This window comes from Ranitomeya variabilis, chromosome 6 (genome assembly GCF_051348905.1).
Source record: "Ranitomeya variabilis isolate aRanVar5 chromosome 6, aRanVar5.hap1, whole genome shotgun sequence".
In the NCBI taxonomy this organism is placed as follows: domain Eukaryota; kingdom Metazoa; phylum Chordata; class Amphibia; order Anura; family Dendrobatidae; genus Ranitomeya; species Ranitomeya variabilis.
The window spans coordinates 445,270,823-445,291,457 of record NC_135237.1 but is presented as its reverse complement, the minus strand read 5'-3'; the positions used below and the strand labels follow the sequence as shown (position 1 = coordinate 445,291,457).

Genomic DNA, 20,635 nt, shown 5'->3' with positions numbered 1-20,635 from the left:
AACCCAGGAATTATCTAAATTAACATTCAGGTCCACTGCTACCTAATTCAACAACTACCTAACTAATCATATGCTGTTCATTCTATTAGAGGATGTCACACAGCTGTAACTAATCTGAGTCAGACGCGGCTGCAAATGGCCACTGACCATATTATATGTTTATTAACAGTAACTATAAAACGTTATATTTTTAATTTTGGAATCTTCAGTTAGGAATTATTTGCCTTTGTAAATAATAAGCATACTGCGCAGGCCCGAGACACAATATTTCTGTTAAGGCGCATGATTTTGTCCAGCAATGTGGATAACTATCGGTGGCGTCCATATCAATTAAAGGAGGAGGATGGCGAGCCGCAGCCGGGGGAAGGGATATGGAGGCCCAAAGCAACACCCATCGGACTAGACCGAGAAGATTACCATACAGCACTGGAGAAATTAAAAGGTTTTTCGGTGGTATACAGGGTGAGTGAGGGGGTTATATAATGATTTATGGAATGCAGTGCAGATGCTGAATAAGGTGATATTTTTATCTGCTATGTCACAACACTGGTGACAGGTTCACTTTAAGCCGATTCTATCCTGGCGCCCCCGTAATACGCAAGGCAGATCCTCCAGAAGCAGACTAACCAGATTCACCTCTGCATGACGCTTCTCTTTTGCCCAGAGAGTCCCTCAGGGTGGGAAGTCATCTTCTGTTCTTCAGGGTCGCTTGGCTTGCTTCTGTCAAGGACTCGTGGGTCAGAGAGGTGCTATCGTCAGGATACAAACTAGAGTTAATTTCACGGCCACAAGTCCGTTTTTTTCGAATCCTGTCCCCAATTGGATCCATCTCTGGTTCTGGGTTTCTTCAGACATTTCCTCGCTCCTCTGAAAAGGCGTCATTGTTCCTGTCCCACCTCAGAAACATTTTACAGGTTTCAAGTCAAACCTCTTTGTAGTTCCAAAAAAGGGACTGGACGGTTTGACCAATCCTAGATCTTAAGTTACTGAGCAAAAGAGTCAGTCTTCATAATTTCAGAATGGAATCCCTTCGCTCAGTCATAGCTTCCATGGAATTTCAGTAGTTCTTGTGTTCGGTGGACATCCAAGATGCCTATCTCCACGTCCCGACTTTCCAGAGCCATGCGCTTTGCACTACAGCAGGACCACTTTCAGTTTGTCACCCTGCCATTCGGTCTGGCAACCGCTCCCAGGGTCTTTACAAAGATAATGGCTGCGGTGATGGCCATTCTACGGATCAGTGGTCTAGTGATCCTGCCTTGCCTCGACGATATCCTCGTCAAGGTTCTATCTTTCTCCCTAGCCCAGGAAAGCCTGTCCATCACTCTCGACACCCTGTCTCAACTTGGCTGGATAGTCAATAGGTCACAGTCTTGTCTAGTCCCTACCCAGCATCTGATTTTTTGGGGATTGCTGTTCAACATCCTTCAAGCAAGGGTCTTTCTCCCTGAGTAAAATTTAAAGCAGCTCCTCAGTGGGGGTTTCATTCGCTCTTCAGACCCTTCGGTCTCTGTCCTTTCGCTGTCCTTAGATTGTCCATTGTGGATCTCATCCCTAATCAGGGTGTCCCTAAACTGGTAGCTGTTCTCCCCACTCATTTTTCGGGATCATCCTTCTTCACTATCCCTTGCAGGTGATTACAACAGATGCCAGTCTCCTTGGCTGGGAGCTATCTTCCACAATTTCACAGACCAGGTTTGTTGGTCACTGGAAGATTTCTTCACTGCGAATCAACATTTTATTCGGACTCCCATGACAGCACTACGAGAGAGGGGATCCGCCCTTAAGGAACAGGAAACCTACAGATACAAAAAGGGCGGCACCTCTCCCATGCATCAGTTGGTTTCCTGTTCCTGAAGGGACTGGATTCCTACAGAAGTTTTTTTACGGGTTTCCAGGCCGGCCGGACCGATTCTGGTAGCGAGGGGGGTCTCCTACCTCGGCCGGTGCGAGTACCTGATGTGGTCACGGTGGCCCTGGCAGGGCGGCACGGCAGTGACTAAAACAGCAAGGAGCGGTCGCCAGGGGGTGTCCGGTCTCCAGGTGCCAGCGTATGGTGAGTATGAGTCCCCTCGTGTGCTGTGGGTCTCCCTGCGTGTGGGGGCGGTGGCAGTATCCGGGAGGCGCCGAGCGGAGTTCAGCTGGCTGGCCTCGGCGTCCCACGATGGCTGCAGCGTTGATAGGAAGCGCTGTAAGCTATGATGACGTCGGTTGGCGGAGCCGACGACGACTTCCGGGTCGCGAGCTCCTGCGCATGCGCGGGGGCTCCAAGATGGCGGCGCCCACCGGGATTTCATGCCGCTCTCCCTCAGAACGCCGGAGGATCCCCCACAGCTGCGGCAAGGCGGGAAAATCATTTTGAACGCTGGGCAAGGTGTGCTGTCCGAAGGAGGGGTCTTTATAAGGAAGCTCCAGCGGCGTGTTCCTGGCTTCTGTCTCCAGTTTACTGAAGATGGCGTCTGATCAGGATCAGCAGATTGCACTGCTGGAAGAAGCATCCCAGAAGCCTAAGGAGAAGGAACACGAAAAAAGGAGTGATAGTTCAGGCCGCAGAAGCTCCTCCAAACAGGGGTCTGGAGTGTCAGCCAAGAAGAATCCCCCTCGTACTTCGGTATCTCTCTGGGTGTGGGCAGCCACTGGTAAGTGATCTCCGAGAAAGTTCACTTAGTGACTAGTGTCCCCTCATATGTTTTATGCAGGGAAGGAAAAATGTCAGTAAGACGAAGCATAGGGAGTGTGCCATCTGCGGGGTTCCCTTGCCCGACTCACACCCTAAAAAACTATGTGACCCCTGTATCCAGCAGACGGTGAGGTCCTGGAAGGAGGGGAGGGGGTATGGCATGTAGTTCTTATACACTAGTCTGCCTTACTTATCCCCTTAGGTAGCGGAAGAATCCTCTTCTATTGCGGCCAGTCTAAAGGAGATGGTTAGAATGGAGGTTAGACAGTCCATTAAGAACCTTTCACAGACAGGAGGCTCTAAGCAGAGAGCTCAGTTGACGTCTGATTCATCTGTGGATAAGGAAAGCGAAGAATCGGACGATTCAGCAGCATCATCCTCCTCCTCGGAAGAAGACGCTGCTCGGTTTTGCTTACCCTTGGAGAGAGTAGACAAATTAATAAAGACAATTAGAGGCACAATGGGTATAGTAGAACCCAAGCCTCAACTCTCTAAGGAACAAATGATGTTCAGCGGCTTAGAACAGAGAAAGCGCAGAGTTTTTCCCCTGAATGAAAAGATACAGGAACTTATCAACAGGGAGTGGAGAAAACCAGAAAGAAAAGGCTCCTTACCACCTGCGCAAAAGCGTAGATACCCTTTTGATGACCCAGCAGTGGGTAACTGGGAAAAGGCCCCGAAACTGGATGCGGCAATTGCCAAGGTAGCAAAGCGTTCCTCTCTCCCGTTTGAAGATATGGGAACGCTTAAGGACCCCCTAGATAGGAAAGTGGATACCTTCTTGAAGGGAACCTGGGAAATGGCAGCCGGCTCCTTAAGACCTGCGGTGGCGTCAACATGCACGGCAAGGTCAATGATGGTCTGGCTAGACCAGTTAGAGACCCAATTAAAACAAGGGGCCTCTAGAGACTCTATTATCGCGGCTTTACCAGTAATCCAGGAGGGGGCGGCATTTTTGTCAGACGCCTCAATTGACTCCGTTAAGTTAGCAGCTAGAGCAGCGGGGCTGTCTAATGCTGCAAGGAGAGCCCTATGGTTAAAATGCTGGCCTGGGGATATGCAGGCGAAAGCAAAGCTCTGCGCTATCCCTTGTAAAGGCGAGTATTTATTCGGGCCTACCCTGGATGAACTCCTGGAGAAGGCAGGAGACGATAAGAAAAAGTTTCCCAATACCTTCAATGCATACCGTCGTCCCTTCAACAAAAGAAGGTTCAGTCGGGGAGGGAAGCGCGCCTTCTCACCGGGCAGAGATCGATCCAGATGGGATGATAAGCGAAAACGAGGTACAGGTCTCATGTTTCGCCGTAACCCGACGGAAAACAAGAAACAAGAACAATGACTAGCAATCCCAGTGGGAGGGAGACTGCTGCATTTCTCAGCAGCATGGTCAGAAATCACAAACAGCGTTTGGATAAAAAACACTGTTTCCCATGGTCTCAAACTTGAATTTGTCCAGGCTCCACGGGACAAGTTCAAGCTAACACCCTGGCGCTCATCTCCCACTGAACAATTTGCCCTGGAAGAGGAAGTGAGAACTCTTTGTTCTAAAAATGTGTTGGTGGAAGTACCATATTCTCAGACAGGAAAGGGGTTCTACTCCCCCCTCTTCCTAATCCAAAAACCAGATAATACTTATAGAACCATTATTAATCTTAAGGGTCTCAATAAGTTTCTGGTAAAGCATACTTTCAAAATGGAGTCCATCAATTCTGCAATAAAAATGCTCTTTGAAAATTGTTTTATGGTAGTGGTGGATTTGAAAGATGCCTACTATCATGTACCCATTCATACTGATTTTCAACAATACCTGAGAGTAGCACTGATAATGGAGGGTAGGATTCAACATTTTCAGTTCAGGGCACTCCCCTTTGGGATAACCTCTGCTCCTAGAGTGTTCACTAAAATAATCGCAGAGGTCATGGCACATTTAAGGGAGTCAAATGTCCTTATAATCCCCTACTTAGACGATTTTCTCATTGTCGGGAACTCAGTGGATCACTGTCTGTCACAATGGGAAATTACTAAAGCTAAACTAGAACGTCTAGGTTGGATCATAAACTTCGAAAAATCTAAATTGCAGCCTCTAAATATGCAAAAATTCCTGGGGTTAATTTTGAATTCAGTAACACAGCAGTGTCGTCTTCTCCCCGGGGAAAAAATAGCGCTAATCCAGAGTTATGTGTTAAAAGCAATTAAATCACCCTCCATGACACTTAGGCAAGCAATGTCCCTACTGGGGTCACTCACATCTTGCATCCCCGCTGTTAAGTGGGCTCAGTTACACACCAGATCCCTGCAAAAAGAAGTTTTATTCCATGACAGAGCCCTAAATGGCGTATTAAGTGAGAAATTAACGTTGGGGCCTATAACACTAAACTCCCTCAGGTGGTGGTTAGACATACAGAATTTGTCAGCAGGGGTGCCCTGGATAGTAAATGTCACCCAAGTAATAACCACAGATGCCAGCTCTTCGGGGTGGGGAGCTTATATGGGGGACATGGTGGTTCAGGGACAATGGGAACCCTTCACAACATTCTCATCCAATCAGGGAATTGTTGGCAATTGAATTGGCTGTTAAAAAATTCCTCATATATCTACAGGGCCAGCACGTCAGAATTCTGTCGGACAACAGAGTGGCAGTCGCCTACATAAACCGGCAAGGGGGAACACGGTCCGAGACTTTAATGCAGATCACGGATCGCTTGTTCCAGGTGGCAGAGCTCAATTTTCAATCTTTGACGGCTCTCCACATCAAAGGAAAGGAAAATATAACAGCAGATTTCCTAAGTCGAAACACGCTAAGACAAGGAGAATGGTCTCTCAACAAGGATATTTTCAACTGTATCAGCCACAGATGGGGTCAACCAGTGGTGGACCTGTTCGCCACCAGAGACAACAGGAAAGTAAAACTCTTTTGCTCTCTGAATCCCAGGGAAAATCCCCTGGCGGTGGACGCTTTTCTAATAAAATGGGATTTTCCGCTGGCTTATGCCTTCCCACCACTGAATCTGATTCCTCTAGTGGTGAGAAAAATCAGAGAGGATCGAGCAAAAGTTATCCTTATTGCCCCCTTTTGGCCCAGAAGAACCTGGTTTGCCTGGCTCAGGACGATGTCTGTATCGGATCCCTGGGTTCTGCCAGACATCCCGAATTTACTCTCTCAGGGACCGATCTCCCATCCACAAGTGGCAGCGCTCCGTTTAACGGCGTGGAGTTTGAACGGTCACTATTAATAGATGAAGGCTTCTCTCCGAACCTGGTAGAAACGCTCCTAAAGAGTAGAAAGCAAATAACTACTAAAATCTACTCTAGAACTTGGAGGAAGTTCTTGTCCGTTTCTAAATTTAATATCCAAGAAGGGGTGCCAATACAACAAATCTTGGAGTTTCTACAAAAGGGATTTGAGCTAAAACTCTCTACTAGTACCCTTAGAGTACAGGTCTCAGCTCTGGGTGCCCTGTTTTCCTGTAATGTAGCTAACAACTATTGGATAGCGAGGTTTATGAAGGCATTCTGTAGAACTAGACCAGTGTATAAAGATAGATCAGTTCCGTGGGATTTAAATTTAGTTCTATCCTCACTAACAAAACCCCCCTTTGAACCTCTACACGAGGCCTCGATTAAAATGCTGACACTTAAAACAGCCTTCCTAATTGCCATAACCTCAGCTCGCAGGGTAGGGGATTTCCAGGCACTTTCCAGGCTTCCCCCATATACAGAGTTCCTGTCTGACAGAGTAGTCCTTAGACCAGACCCAGCATATCTACCAAAGGTAGCAACAAGGTTTCATAGGTCGCAGGAAATAGTTTTACCATCCTTTGTTCCTAATCCATCCAATCCTAAAGAGCAGGAGCTTCATACGCTAGACGTTAGGAGATCTCTCCTACAGTATATTTCAGTCACCAATAGTTGGAAGAAGGATGAGGCACTGCTTCTTTCCTTCCAAGGTCCAAAGAAAGGGTGTAGAGTGTCAAAATATTTACTGGCTAGATGGATTAGGGAAACTATTACTATGGCTTATACAGCGGGTGGGGGGCCAGCTCCGCAGAATCTAAAGGCACATTCCACCCGAGCCATGGCGTCATCCTGGGCAGAAAGATCTGGAGTGTCGGTGGAACAAATATGTAAGGCGGCCACTTGGTCATCCCCTTCCACGTTCTTTAAGCACTATCGGTTGGATTTGGGGTCCTCCTCTGATCTCACCTTTGGGTTAAGGGTGCTGCAGGCTATAGTCCCTCCCTAAGGTAGCTTACATCTCTGTAAATCTCTCGTAGTGCTGTCATGGGAGTCCGAATAAAGCATTAAGCTACTTACGGGTAGCGGCATTTTTCGGAGGCCCATGACAGCACCCTTAGTTCCCTCCCTATTTCACGTGGGGGTTGCACTTCCTAATTTGTATATAGTATGTAGATTTCACGTATGGTGTCTAGCTTCAATTTAATAAATAATTTTTTCGTTTTCAAATTGTATATAATGTATGTTTGTATGCCACTAACCGCGGTAGTCCTCTCAAGGCTCTGAAATACAACTGATGCATGGGAGAGGTGCCGCCCTTTTTGTATCTGTAGGTTTCCTGTTCCTTAAGGGCGGATCCCCTCTCTCGTAGTGCTGTCATGGGCCTCCGAAAAATGCCGCTACCCGTAAGTAGCTTAATGCTTTTTTTAGATCAGAGCCATTCCTCCACTGGCAGGACTTTCTCAGGGGCCTACCAGTTCGAGTCCAGACCGACCATGCCACGGTGGTTTCATATGTCAACCTCTAGGGAGGAACTCTGAGCCCTCTGGCCATGGCTGAAGTCTTAAAGATTCTTATCTGGACAGAGAACAAGGTTTCGGCAATATCGGCAGTGCACATCCCCCGGCGTAGACAATTGGGCCTCCGACTTTCTCAGTCACGAGGGTATCGTGGCGGGAGAATGGTCTCTACATCAGGACGTCTTTCATCAGATTTGTCTCCAGTGGGGCAATCCAGACGTGGATCTCTTGGCGCCCCAGATTAACAAAAGTTCTGCAGTTTGTCTCCAGGTCCCGTGATCCTCTCCATAATACCAAGCTTGATGTTTAGTAATAAACATAATAAAATAGTACATAAAGAGTTAAATAAAAACACGCACGGGCGCGCACACACACACACACACACACACACACACACACACACACACACACACACACACACACAATCTGCTTTAGGCCGGGGTCACACTTGTGAAGAACTCGCACGAGTCTCGCACCTCCGTACACGGCACTGCCGCTGGCACAGTGGACTGGAGCGTTCAGCTGTATAGAAATATACATGCAGCCGCACGCTCTGACCCTGAGTGACGGCGGCAGTGCCAGGTATTGAGGTGCCAGACTCGTGCGAGTTTCTCGCAAGTGTGACCCTGGCCTTAAATGGAATATTGGTTTAATTAAAAAAAAAAAAAAAAAAAAAAATGGCTTGGGCTCCTGTGCAATTTTCCAAACCAGAGAGGGAAAGCCAGCGACAGGGGGCCGATGTTTATAGCCTAGGAAGGGGGTAATGCACATGCAGACAGCTGCAGGCTGATTATTAATAGCCTAGTAAGGGCCATGGATATTGGCCCCCCCTGGCTGCAAACACCAGCTCTCAGCCGCCCCAGAAATGGTACATCTCTAAGATGTGCCTTTTCCGGGACTTAGTCTCTTGCTTCCCACTTGCCCTGTAGCGGTGGCAAGTGGGGTAATAGTTGTGGGGTTGATGTCACCTTTGTATTGTAAGGTGACATCAAGCCCAAGACTTAGTAATGGAGAAGCGTCAATAAGACACCTATCCATTACTAATCATATAGTTGTTACATGATAAATAAAGACACAGCCAGAATAAAGTATTTTAATGAAGTAAAACACAACACAGTGTCCCATATTTCTTACTCGTAATTCCTGCGACGCCCTCATTCTCCTGCAAAAAAATTAAAATAATACTCCTTGTTCCGATATAATCCATTTAATAACGACTGTCCCACGACAATCTCCCGTGTAGAGCTGTCACATCAGGAGATGTGACCGCTCTACAGGGGCCTCCGGTGATACAGTAACCTGAGATATACTCCCGCAGTGCATCATCGGAGTTCGTGCTCTCGCTTTACGGCACTACAGCTGCGTGTGAATTTTCTCATGCAGCGGTGCCGCAAGTGACAGGACGAACTCCAGTGACCTCTAGGCGACAGTGTGATACAGTGCGGGAGGATACCTCCTGTCACTGTATCACCGGAGCCCCTGTAGAGCGGTCACATCTCCCGATGTGACAGCTCTACACGGGAGATCGTCGTGGGGCACTCATTATTAAATGGATTACATCGGAACAGGAAGTATACTGTTGGTTTATTGTTTTATTTTTTTTTTTGCAGGCGATTGAGGGCGTCGGTTAGCTGTTTGGTGAGTATGTACTGTATGTGTATATGTATGAACTGTATGTGTGTGTGTGTGTGTGTGTATATATATATATATATATATATATATATATATATATATGTATATATATATATATATATATATATATATATATATATATATATATATATATATAATAATTTTTTTTTAATATTCAACATAGCCAGATAATGGGACTACTATCCAATCATCGGCTAATGCTGTCACTGTTCTATGTGACAGCAGACATAGCCGAATGGGACTACACACACACGCAACCGCACACAGACACGCACATCTTCTCCGCCCACACACTCTTCCTCCTCCTGATCTGCATCGTTTTTCGCACGCAACTCCGCAGCAAAGCTGCAAATCTTTTTACACCTGCGGTTTTGCTGCGTATTTGACTTGACTCAATGGAAGTCAATGAGTGCAGAACCACTGCAGATCCGCAAAAAGAATTGACATGCTGAGGAAAATAAAACGCTGCAAATCCACACTGATTTTTCCGCAGCATGTGCACACCAATTCTAGATTTCACATTGATTAACATTAGTGGTGCACTACACTGTGGATTTGATGCAATTCTGCACATCCAAAATTGCTGCAGATCCGCATCAAAATCCGCAACGTGTGCACATAGCCTATAATAGCAGCCAATGTGTGTAAGTGTGGTTATTTCTGCATATGGCATTCTTACTAGATACTGAATAAATAGAAGTGTTTTTGAAAAAAGAACTTTATCATTTGCATGTCATTAGCATATCTTGATCTTCTAATTTCCAGAATTCCATGACTTTTTCTTCTTGGTGTTGCATTTTTTTTTTTTTATTGTCGATTATACAATTTGACAAGGTCATAGATTTGTAATGAATTTGTCATAAAACAAAAGAACAATCAGCATTTCTATTTGCTCACTAATACTATCTGGCAAAGTTAACCCTGCCCTTAACATATCGTGGGTCTAATATCTTAACCAAAACCATTTGACCCCCATGTCAGACACCAAATATCACATGTTATATCATGAGAGAACGCTCCTCATCGCCTGGGGACTATTTTGAGTCAAATGGGAATCAAGCCAAGGCTTCCATACCTTTTCAAATTTTTCCGGACAGCATCTATTTTCATATACCCCCTCTTAGAAAGCTGCAGTATTTTCCACATTGATCCAGTGTGAAATTCGCTGGGGTTTTCTATCCATCCATCTCATGGCAATCACTTTGAGAGCCTAAAACAATGTTTCCATGAGAATAGTGTGAGGGTTGAAGCCAGGTCTCCTCATCAAGGATTCCTAATAACCATGCCTTAGTGCAGACTAGTACCTGGGGTTGTATGATCTCAATGAGGCTAGCTATGACGACCTCCCAAAAATCTGCTGTAGGAGGGCAATACCACATCAGGAGTATAACATCTGCTGCCCCTTCTCCACACCAATGGCAATCTGCATAAGTTTCTAGGTGTCAGGTAGCATTGATGGGTTATATACATTTGGGCTAGCTTATTATTAATTGCTGGTGAAACACATTACGGGGAGGTTAGAGCATCCAAATCCTCTTCTGATAAGGAGGTATTTCCTGTCCTCCATTTGTCCTCAACCAGCAATGGTGATGAGGAGCATCTCTTGCTTTGTAACAGGGTGTTTAAAAAGGAGAAAAACGTCTTGGGTCCCCTGGTTCCTTAAAATTCCAATCAGGCAATGAGTATATGAGTGAATTTTCAATGTCTGGGAACTGGGTATTTGTGGCATGCGTTAGTTGCAGATACCTAAAGAAAGCATGTCTGCAGACCTGATAGACTCTGAAGACTCAAACATTGTGCAAGGCATTGTAGAGAATTAGGTAAATTATTATCTGCTATCCAGTGTTGTAGAAAGTGAAGTTGGCCAGCTGAGTAGTATAAGAAGTAGTCCGGGAGTGCCACCCCTGCCACATCCGTGGGCCTCTGAAGAGTGGTCAGTTTGTTTGTATCGGTTTTAGCCCCATATGAAGGATGCTAACTAGGAATTACCGTAATCATGGCAAAGACCTTGTGTTGGACTATGGAGGCTGAATGTCCCAGAACATAAAGGGTATGTGCACACGATGTGGATTTTGCTGCGGATCCGCAGCGTTTCCGCAGCTACGGGTCCGCAGCAGTTTCCCATGAGTTTACAGTTAAATGTAAACCTATGGGAAACCAAAATCGCTGTGCACATGTTGCGGAAAAAACCGTGCGGAAACGCAGCGGTTTACATTCCGCAGCATGTCACTTCTTTCTGTGGATTCCGCAGCGGTTTTACAGCTGCCCCTATGGAAAACCGCAGTTGTAAAACCGCAGTGAAAGCTGCAGAAAAACCGCGATAAATCTGCAGCAAAAACGCAGCGTTTTTGCCCTGCAGATTTATCAAGACTGCTGCGTAAAAATCCGCAGTGGCCAGGAATACGTGTGCATATACCCAAAGGAATTTAGGAAGGACTATCACTCTAATAACATTGATTCTCCCAGCTACAGAGGGAGGGCACCTCATATTCTATTTGTCACCCGCAGATATGACAAAAGAGATGATATATTTTAATCTTTTGGGATACTGTTTGTAACCTTCGGAATTCATCCTCTACTCTACATCTCCTAGTGGTTAGAGGTAACATAATGGATTTCTGCCAGCTAATTTTTTGACCAGAGAACCGGTCAAATTCATCAACCACGGTAACGCTGAATTGCGTATATTGTCCAACAAGTAATAAATCCCTGTAGTTGGTAAAAACATGTACTCGAAGGTTACTGTCTTGTTTTCAGTATATATAAATATTTAAAATCTAATATATAATTGCCTAGAATACTACTTCCTGCAATTTGTGCCAACTTCCGTGGCTTTGTCCGGAGCTAATGTCCGGAGCTAATGTCCGGAGCTAATGTCCGGAGCTAATGTCCGGAGCTAATGTCCGGAGCTAATGTCCGGAGATAAGTGACGTCACCAGTGTCCTACACCCAGGCAGAGCACAGGGGCCCCAGGCAGCATATGGGGCCCCAGGCAGAGCACAGTGGCCCCAGGCAGAGCACAGGGGCCCCAGGCAGCATATGGGGCCCCAGGCAGAGCACAGTGGTCCCAGGCAGAGCACAGTGGTCCCAGGCAGAGCACAGTGGCCCCAGGCAGAGCACAGTGGCCCCAGGCAGAGCACAGGGGCCCCAGGCAGCATATGGGGCCCCAGGCAGAGCACAGGGGCCCCAGGCAGCATATGGGGCCCCAGGCAGAGCACAGGGGCCCCAGGCAGAGCACAGGGGCCCCAGGCAGAGCACAGGGGCCCCAGGCAGCATATGGGGCCCCAGGCAGCATATGGGGCCCCAGGCAGAGCACAGGGGCCCCAGGCAGCATATGGGGCCCCAGGCAGAGCACAGTGGCCCCAGGCAGAGCACAGGGGCCCCAGGCAGAACATGGGGCCCCAGGCAGAACACAGGGGCCCCAGGCAGAGCACAGTGGCCCCAGGCAGCATATGGGGCCCCAGGCAGAGCACAGTGGCCCCAGGCAGCATATGGGGCCCCAGGCAGAGCACAGTGGCCCCAGGCAGAGCACAGGAGCCCCAGGCAGCATATGGGGCCCCAGGCAGAGCACAGTGGTCCCAGGCAGAGCACAGGGGCCCCAGGCAGCTTATGGGGCCCCAGGCAGAGCACAGTGGCCCCAGGCAGAGCACAGTGGCCCCAGGCAGAGCACAGTGGCCCCAGGCAGAGCACAGGGGCCCCAGGCAGAACATGGGGCCCCAGGCAGAGCACAGGGGCCCCAGGCAGAGCACAGGGGCCCCAGGCAGCATATGGGGCCCCAGGCAGAGCACAGTGGCCCCAGGCAGAGCACACACCAAATCGGAGGCCGAGGGGCCCCGCCAACCAAATCGGAGGCCGAGGGGCCCCGCCAACCAAATCGGAGGCCGAGGGGCCCCGCCCACGAAAGCGGAGGCCGAGGGTCCCCGCACACCAAATCGGAGGCCGAGGGACCCCGCCCACCAAAGCGGAGGCCGAGGGGCCCCGCCCACCAAAGCGGAGGCCGAGGGTCCCCGACCACCAAATCGGAGGCCGAGGGTCCCCGCCCACCAAATCGGAGGCCGAGAGTCCCCGCCCACCAAATCGGAGGCCCAGGGGCCCCGCCAACCAAATCGGAGGCCGAGGGGCTTCGCCAACCAAATCGGAGGCCGAGGGGCTTCGCCAACCAAATCGGAGGCCGAGGAGCCCCGACCACCAAATCGAAGGCCGAGCGGCCCCGCCCACCAAAGCGGAGGCCGAGGTGCTTGGCCCCGCCCACCACATCGGAGGCCGAGGGGCCCCGCCCACCACATCGGAGGCCGAGGGGCCCCGCCCACCACATCGGAGGCCGAGGGGCCCCGCCCACCACATCGAAGGCCGAGGGCCCCCGCCCACCAAATCGGAGGCCGAGGGCCCCCGCCCACCAAATCGGAGGCCGAGGGGCCCCGCCCACCAAATCGGAGGCCGAGGGGCCCCGCCCACCAAATCGGAGGCCGATGGGCCCCGCCCACCAAATCGGAGGCCGAGGGTCCCCGCCCACCATATCGGAGGCCGAGGGTCCCCGCCCACCATATCGGAGGCCGAGGGTCCCCGCCCACCATATCGGAGGCCGAGGGTCCCCGCCCACCAAATCGGAGGCCGAGGGTCCCCGCCCACCAAATCGGAGGCCGAGGGTCCCCGCCCACCAAATCGGAGGCCGAGGGTCCCCGCCCACCAAATCGGAGGCCGAGGGTCCCCGCCCACCAAGTCGGAGGCCGAGGGTCCCCGCCCACCAAGTCGGAGGCCGAGGGTCCCCGCCCACCAAGTCGGAGGCCGAGGGTCCCCGCCCACCAAGTCGGAGGCCGAGGGTCCCCGCCCACCAAGTCGGAGGCCGAGGGTCCCCGCCCACCAAGTCGGAGGCCGAGGGTCCCCGCCCACCAAGTCGGAGGCCGAGGGTCCCCGCCCACCAAGTCGGAGGCCGAGGGTCCCCGCCCACCAAGTCGGAGGCCGAGGGTCCCCGCCCACCAAGTCGGAGGCCGAGGGTCCCCGCCCACCAAGTCGGAGGCCGAGGGTCCCCGCCCACCAAATTCTTACATTTGAATAAATAAAGTATATATGGATTCTAGACTCCCGATTCTTTAGAATCGGGCTGCCATCTAGTGTAACAGCTTCTTTGTTTGTTTTTTTTTTTTTTTAAAGGATACTGACATTTATAAAAGCAATTAGCATGAATCAGTTTAATTATATGCATCCCCAAATTTTTACTAGTCGCTCAGAATACAAGATGTTGTAAAGCAACATCAGCAGAAAATAAAAAGTTGTCTATTAGAGTGCAGGGAGAAATAATAATAATAAAAGAACTGTTGTCCTGAAAAACTAAAAAAGGTTTTAATACATTTTTATATATGCATGCCATTCTTTCATTCACACAGTAACATCAGATCACATTTTTTTCCCACCAGATCCCAGCACTTCTAAAGAAATTTTTGAATATACAAAGAAGGCAATAAATCCTCAGGTACTGTAATAGTCATTATTGTAATAATTAAGTAAATAATTTATTTTCATCATTTTGTGTTTTCTTTTCTGTAGATCGACCTAAAGAGATACGCTGTGCCTATAGGTGAGTTTTTCCTTTTCAGTATTTGGTTATAGTGCATACATATTTCTTGCTTTATCTCACAAGAAATAATAATGTATATTTTTTCCTACTTTACTTTTTCACATTATTAATATTTATAACATGATTTATATTATAAAATATATGGGGATGGAAAAAAAAACCCAATTCAGTTATTTTGGTCTTTAAGTTAATATTATTTAATTGCTAATATGTTGAAGCTTTGACAGATCTTATTAAAGCAGATTGGTCACCAGATTGCACAACATAAACTGCATATATGATAAATAGATCTTACTCCTGATGAGTCCGGTGTACTTAGTTTGAACTTTCATGTCAGAATGGCTGTATAATTCTGTTAGAAAGTGTAAACTTAATGTCCGCTCCTTTAGATTGATTGACAACCCCTCAGTGTCCCTCCTCCCTGCTGCTGTGGAGATCTCACACTGCTCAGTACAATCTTCAGCAGTCAGCCAGGTTGGGTGAGTGGAGACTAAATATTCCTGGACTCTTGATCTTTCACTCTATAGCTGGACTTATAAAATACTCATATTAATATCAGGATAATACAGCCATTCTGAGAAGGATTTTACAAGACAGTACAAAAACCTCAAGTCTACGAGATCCAATTAAATGTATGTAATTTGTATTGTCTTGGGTTGGATCTTTTTAATTATTGTTTAATTATAGGATTTGAGACTCGTGTTCTTTTTCATTTTTTTTTCTCAAATACTTTGTTGCTTTTTCTTCTTCTTTTGTTCTGTCATTTGATTATTTATCTATATTTTGTATTAATCAGCATGTTGACTTTATATAAATTGCAGCTGCATTAAATCTTCTTACTCAACATGCATCCCAATTTAATAACTATCTCATGGAAGACTATCGAATTATTTTTGAAATTATATCTAAGTGGTGCGGCCACTCAAACCATGAAATGAAGAAAAATGCGTTTGATGCCATGGACTCCTTTCTGAAGCAGGTTTGTGAGCTTTTTTTACCCTATGGTATTAGCTGAACAGCAATTGTACTTTAATGTTTTTTTATGTGTTTGTTTTTTTTATTTAACCCCTTTCCGAAATAGGGTGTAATAGTACGCCGATGTCAGACTCCCCCTGTTTGGTACGGGCTCCAGCGCTGGAGCCCGCAATTTTCTGTGCACGTGACAGCTGATCTACACAGCTGACGTGCCCGCTACAGCCATGAATGGAATCTTGATCCACCCGCGGCTGTTAACTAGTTAAATGTCACATGATCACGGGTCACCAATGGGTCGGCATGACAACCAGACATCTCCAGCAGACCTCTATGGTTGTCATTGCCCGATTGCTATGAGCGCCACCCAGCGGTCGGCGCTCATAGCAAGTGAGCATTTCTGCTACACGCATGCGATCTGATCATCGCCTGTGTGTAGCAGAAGCAATCAAAGTACTGCAGCTTCTAGTCTCCCATGGAGACTATTAAGGGTATGTGCACACGTTGCGGATTTTGCATCGGATTTGACGCTGCGGATTAGCAGCAGTTTTCCCTGAGTTTACAGTACCATGTAAACCTATGGAAAACAAAATCCGCAGTGGCCATGCTGCGGAAAATACTGCGTGGAAACGTAGCATTGTTTATTCGGCAGCATGTCAATTTTTTGTGTGGATTCCGCAGCGGTTTACACCTGCTCCAGAATAGGAATCCGCAAAAAAATTGCGGTAATTCCACAGGAAATCCGCAGTGCGGGTTACCTGCGGATTTACCAAGATCAGTCCGGAAAAATCCGCAGAGTAATCTGCAGCGTGTGCACGTGGCCTGAAGCATGCAAAAAGTAAAAAATAAAAAAAAAAAAAAAAAATAAAGTTTTTAAAAAATAAAAAAAAGTTCAAATCATCCCCTCCCTTTCACCCCATTCAAACTAAAACATTAAAAAAATCAAATATACACACATTTGGAATTGCTGCTTTCAGAATCACCTTATCTATCAATATATGAAAATAGTTAACCTGATCGCTAAATGGCGTAACGAGAAAAACATTAGAAATGTCAGAATTACGATTTATTGGGCGCTGCAACAATGCATTAAAATGCAATAACGGAAGATGAAAAGAACGTATCTGTACCAAAATGGTATGAATAAAAATATCAGCTCGGCGCGCAATGGAGACGGGTCTCAGAAAATGGCACTTTTTCTTTTTTTTTAAAACAGAGTTTGGATTTTTTTTTCACCAATTAAATAAAATAGAACCTAGGCATGTTTGATGTCTTTGAACTCGTAATGACCCGGAGAATCATAGTGGCAGGTCAGTTTTAGCATTTAGTGAACATGGTAAAAGAAAAAAATGCCTAAAAACAACTGTGGAATTGCACTTTTTTGCAATTTCACCGTACTTTGAAATTTTTCCCGTTTTCCTGTACACAATATCTTAAAACCAATGGTGTTGTTTAAAAGTACAACTTGTCCCACAAAAAACAAGCCCTCACATGGCCATATTTACATAAAAATAAAAAACCTATGGCTCTGGGAAGAAGGGGAGCAAAAAACCGAAATACATCTGGTCATGAAGGGGTTAAAACGGATCTGTTACCAGCTTTTATGCTACAACCAGTATACATTATTAAATAAATTTCTTGGACCTGATGACACTGAAGTACTCAATTTGAGAATCCATGTTAAAACAGCTTATACAATTCTGTGTGAAAGTTTAAAGGGAACCTGTCACCCCCCCCAGTCGTTTCAAACTAAAAGAGCCACCTTGTGCAGCAGTAATGCTGCATTCTGACAAGGTGGCTCTTTTAGTTCTGGGTGCTGTAACTAGAGAAATAATCAGTTTTATAATTTGTCCGAAATACCTGGTCCTCAGTCAAGTAGGCCGGCATTTCCCCCCTGCTTCAGACAGCACACAGCTGTCACTCACATCTTCTTGGCACCGGGCGCCGCCTCCTCCTCACCGCTGATTTCAAAATAGCCGGCGCCTGCGCTCTTTTCCGCTTGTCAGAATGCAGCATTACTGCTGCACAAGGTAGCTCTTTTCGTTTGAAACGACTGGGGGGGGTGGCAGGTTCCCTTTAACTTAAGGTACCTTCACACTGAACAACTTAACAACGATAACGACGACGATCCGTGACGTTGCAGCGTCCTGGATAGCGATATCGTTGTGTTTGACACGCAGCAGCGATCAGGATCCTGCTGTGACATCGTTGGTCGGAGCTAGAAGGCCAGCACCTTATTTCGTCGCTGGATCACCCGCTGACATCGCTGAGTCGGCGTGTGTGACGCTGATTCAGCGATGTCTTTACTGGTAACCAGGGTAAACATCTGGTTACTAAGCGCAGGGCCACGCTTAGTAACCCGATATTTACCCTGGTTACCATTGTAAATGTAAAAAAACCCAAACACTACATACTTACATTCCGGTGTCTGTCGGGTCCCCCGGCGTCCGCTTCCCTGCACTGTGTCAGCGCCGGCCGTAAAGCAGAGCACAGCGGTGACGTCACCGCTCTGCTTTACGGCCGGCGCTTACACAGTGCAGGGAAGCGGACGCCGGGGGACCCGACAGACACCGAAATGTAAGTATGTAGTGTTTGGTTTTTTTTTACACTTACACTGGTAACCAGGGTAAACATCGGGTTACTAAGCGCGGCCCTGCGCTTAGTAACCCGATGTTTACCCTGGTTACCTGGGGACTTCGGCATCGTTGGTCGCTGGAGAGCTGTCTGTGTGACAGCTCTCCAGCGACCACACAACGACGAAACAGCGACGCTGCAGCGATCGGCATCGTTTAATCTCTGCCCACCTAGTCTGCTTGACGGCTCCTCAATGTCCGTCCTCCCTGCTGTTGTTGAGAACATACAGTGCTCGTTACAAGCTGCAGCTTCATGTTTTGTGGGAGAGACAAAATACAACATTTGCTGGATCCATTTTTTTCTAAAAAAGAATGATTGTGACTGATGGCAAAAAACTGATGTGTGAAAACCCAAAAGTTATTAGACTGAGACTATATGAGGGAAGCAAACAGACAACTTATGGACACACGCTACTACAAAAAGTTGGAGTCGGATCCTACACAGGACTATTACAAGGAACTAAACAAGTTGGTATCTTGTCTGCCCGACGTATCCATAAGAGCCAATGACCTGATACCAGAAAGTCCAAGAACAGGGACATTCTACATGCTTCCCAAAATCCACAAATCTGGAAACCCAGGAAGACCAATTATTTCATGTGTGGGCACCCTTACTGAGCAGGTATCTGGATGGGTAGAGGGTGTTCTTAAACCCTTGGTAAAGGACACACCCAGCTTCATTCAGGACACAACTGACCTATTGAATAAACTATCAGCAATAGGTCCTCTACCAGAAGGAACCATCCTGGCCACCATGGATGTGGAATCTTTGTACTCCAATATCCCACACCAGGATGGATTAAATGCCTGCAAATTCTTCCTGGAAAACACAGGGACTGATGCAAATTCTGTGGCGAAACTTAAAATTCATCCTCACCCACAATTACTTTGAGTTTGACAAGAAGATCTATCTACAGGAGACTGGCACAGCAATGGGAAGTAAAATGGCCCCACAGTATGCAAATGTTTTCATGGCCAAGCTTGAAAGCGACTTTTTGTCCTCATGTCCCATCAGGCCTCTGGCGTACTACCGCTACATTGATGACATTTTTATCATCTGTACGGAGTCTGAGCCACAGCTAAAGACGTTCCATGAACAGTTTAATCAATTTCATCCCACCATGAACTTGACACTCAACTACTCCTGCACTGAAATTAACTTTTTGGACACCATCATTAAGCTGCAGAACAATAAAATAGAGACATCACTGTATCAGAAGCCAATCGACCGTCCAACATACCTTAAATGGGACAGTTTCCATCCAAAACACATAAAAAACTCCATTGTCTACAGCCAAGCCATCAGATACAATCGTATATGTTCCAACCCAATGGATAGAGATGAACACCTTGGTCGCCTCAGAAAGACCTTTTTGAATCAGGGCTACCATCCAAGAACAATTGAAAATCAGATCACAAGAGCCACCAGAATATCAAGGAATCACCTGCTACATTACAAAACTAAAGAAGAAAATAACCGGGTACCTCTAGTAGTTACCTACAATCCTAATCTGGAGGCGCTAAGGGGAGCTGCACGGAAATTACAACCTTTACTGCAAAAAGATGCCCGACTACAAGCAATTTTTTACCCTTCGCCACGACAGCACCCCACATGAGAGAGAGGGATCCGCCCATAGGAACAGGAAACCTACAGAATAAAAGGAGGCGGTCCCCTCTCCTCCTCAGTTTAGGTTTCCTGTTTCTATGGGAACCCCGAAGTACCTGCAGTCCAAAAAGGATTCCTGGGCCATGCACCCGCCTGCGTCAGTCTCTGGTGGAACGGCAGGGGCTGCGGTACCAGAGGCAGCGGCGGGGGAGCCACTGTTTGCAGCCTCCCCCCTCGTCTGTTCATCGCCATGGTCCGGGTTCGGTGCCGCTGGGCCGCCCGGATCCATGAGGACGCGCGCGCTCAGCGGCCGGCTTCTTATACAGCAGCCGCCGCATGGTAAGGAGGAGCGGCGCGTCTAACCCGGAAGTCGCTGGAGCACTTCCGGGTTGGGTCCGGGGAGGCAGGAGATTCGGCGCCAGATTCAAAAGTGCAGCGCTAGCGTCGGCCGGTGTGTGTAAGTATGGCTTCACCGGCCGATGTAGCGCACTTGTCTGCAACAGAGCAGTCTCCCAGTAAGGAGACAAGCGCCAGGAGCAGCACTAAAAGTGGAGATCGATCCCAGGAAAAGCGATCTGCCACCAAACAGAAAGGTCTTTCAGCTAAGAATCCGCCTCCAGAACCGGTACCTGTCAGCTTCACTGGGTGAGTTTTAAAAGAGTCTCTTCCCATATGCTGATATATGTTCCTCCTATATCCCCTTCCTCTAGACTAAGAAAAGGACACATAAAACCAAACACAGAGAATGTGCCTTATGCTTGC

The 20,635-nt window shown here is 47.6% G+C and overlaps 1 protein-coding gene across 1 annotated transcript in view; it reads left to right on the top strand.

The window, feature by feature from the left end:
* The window catches only part of PRKDC (protein kinase, DNA-activated, catalytic subunit), a 384,813-nt gene that overhangs the window by 43,642 nt on the left and 320,536 nt on the right, over window positions 1–20,635 (top strand). Inside the window, exons 8-10 of the mRNA XM_077270465.1 lie at window positions 14,502–14,557; window positions 14,632–14,662; window positions 15,484–15,641. Coding sequence (XP_077126580.1) covers window positions 14,502–14,557; window positions 14,632–14,662; window positions 15,484–15,641 — 245 coding nt within the window. The remainder of the gene's footprint in view (window positions 1–14,501; window positions 14,558–14,631; window positions 14,663–15,483; window positions 15,642–20,635) is intronic.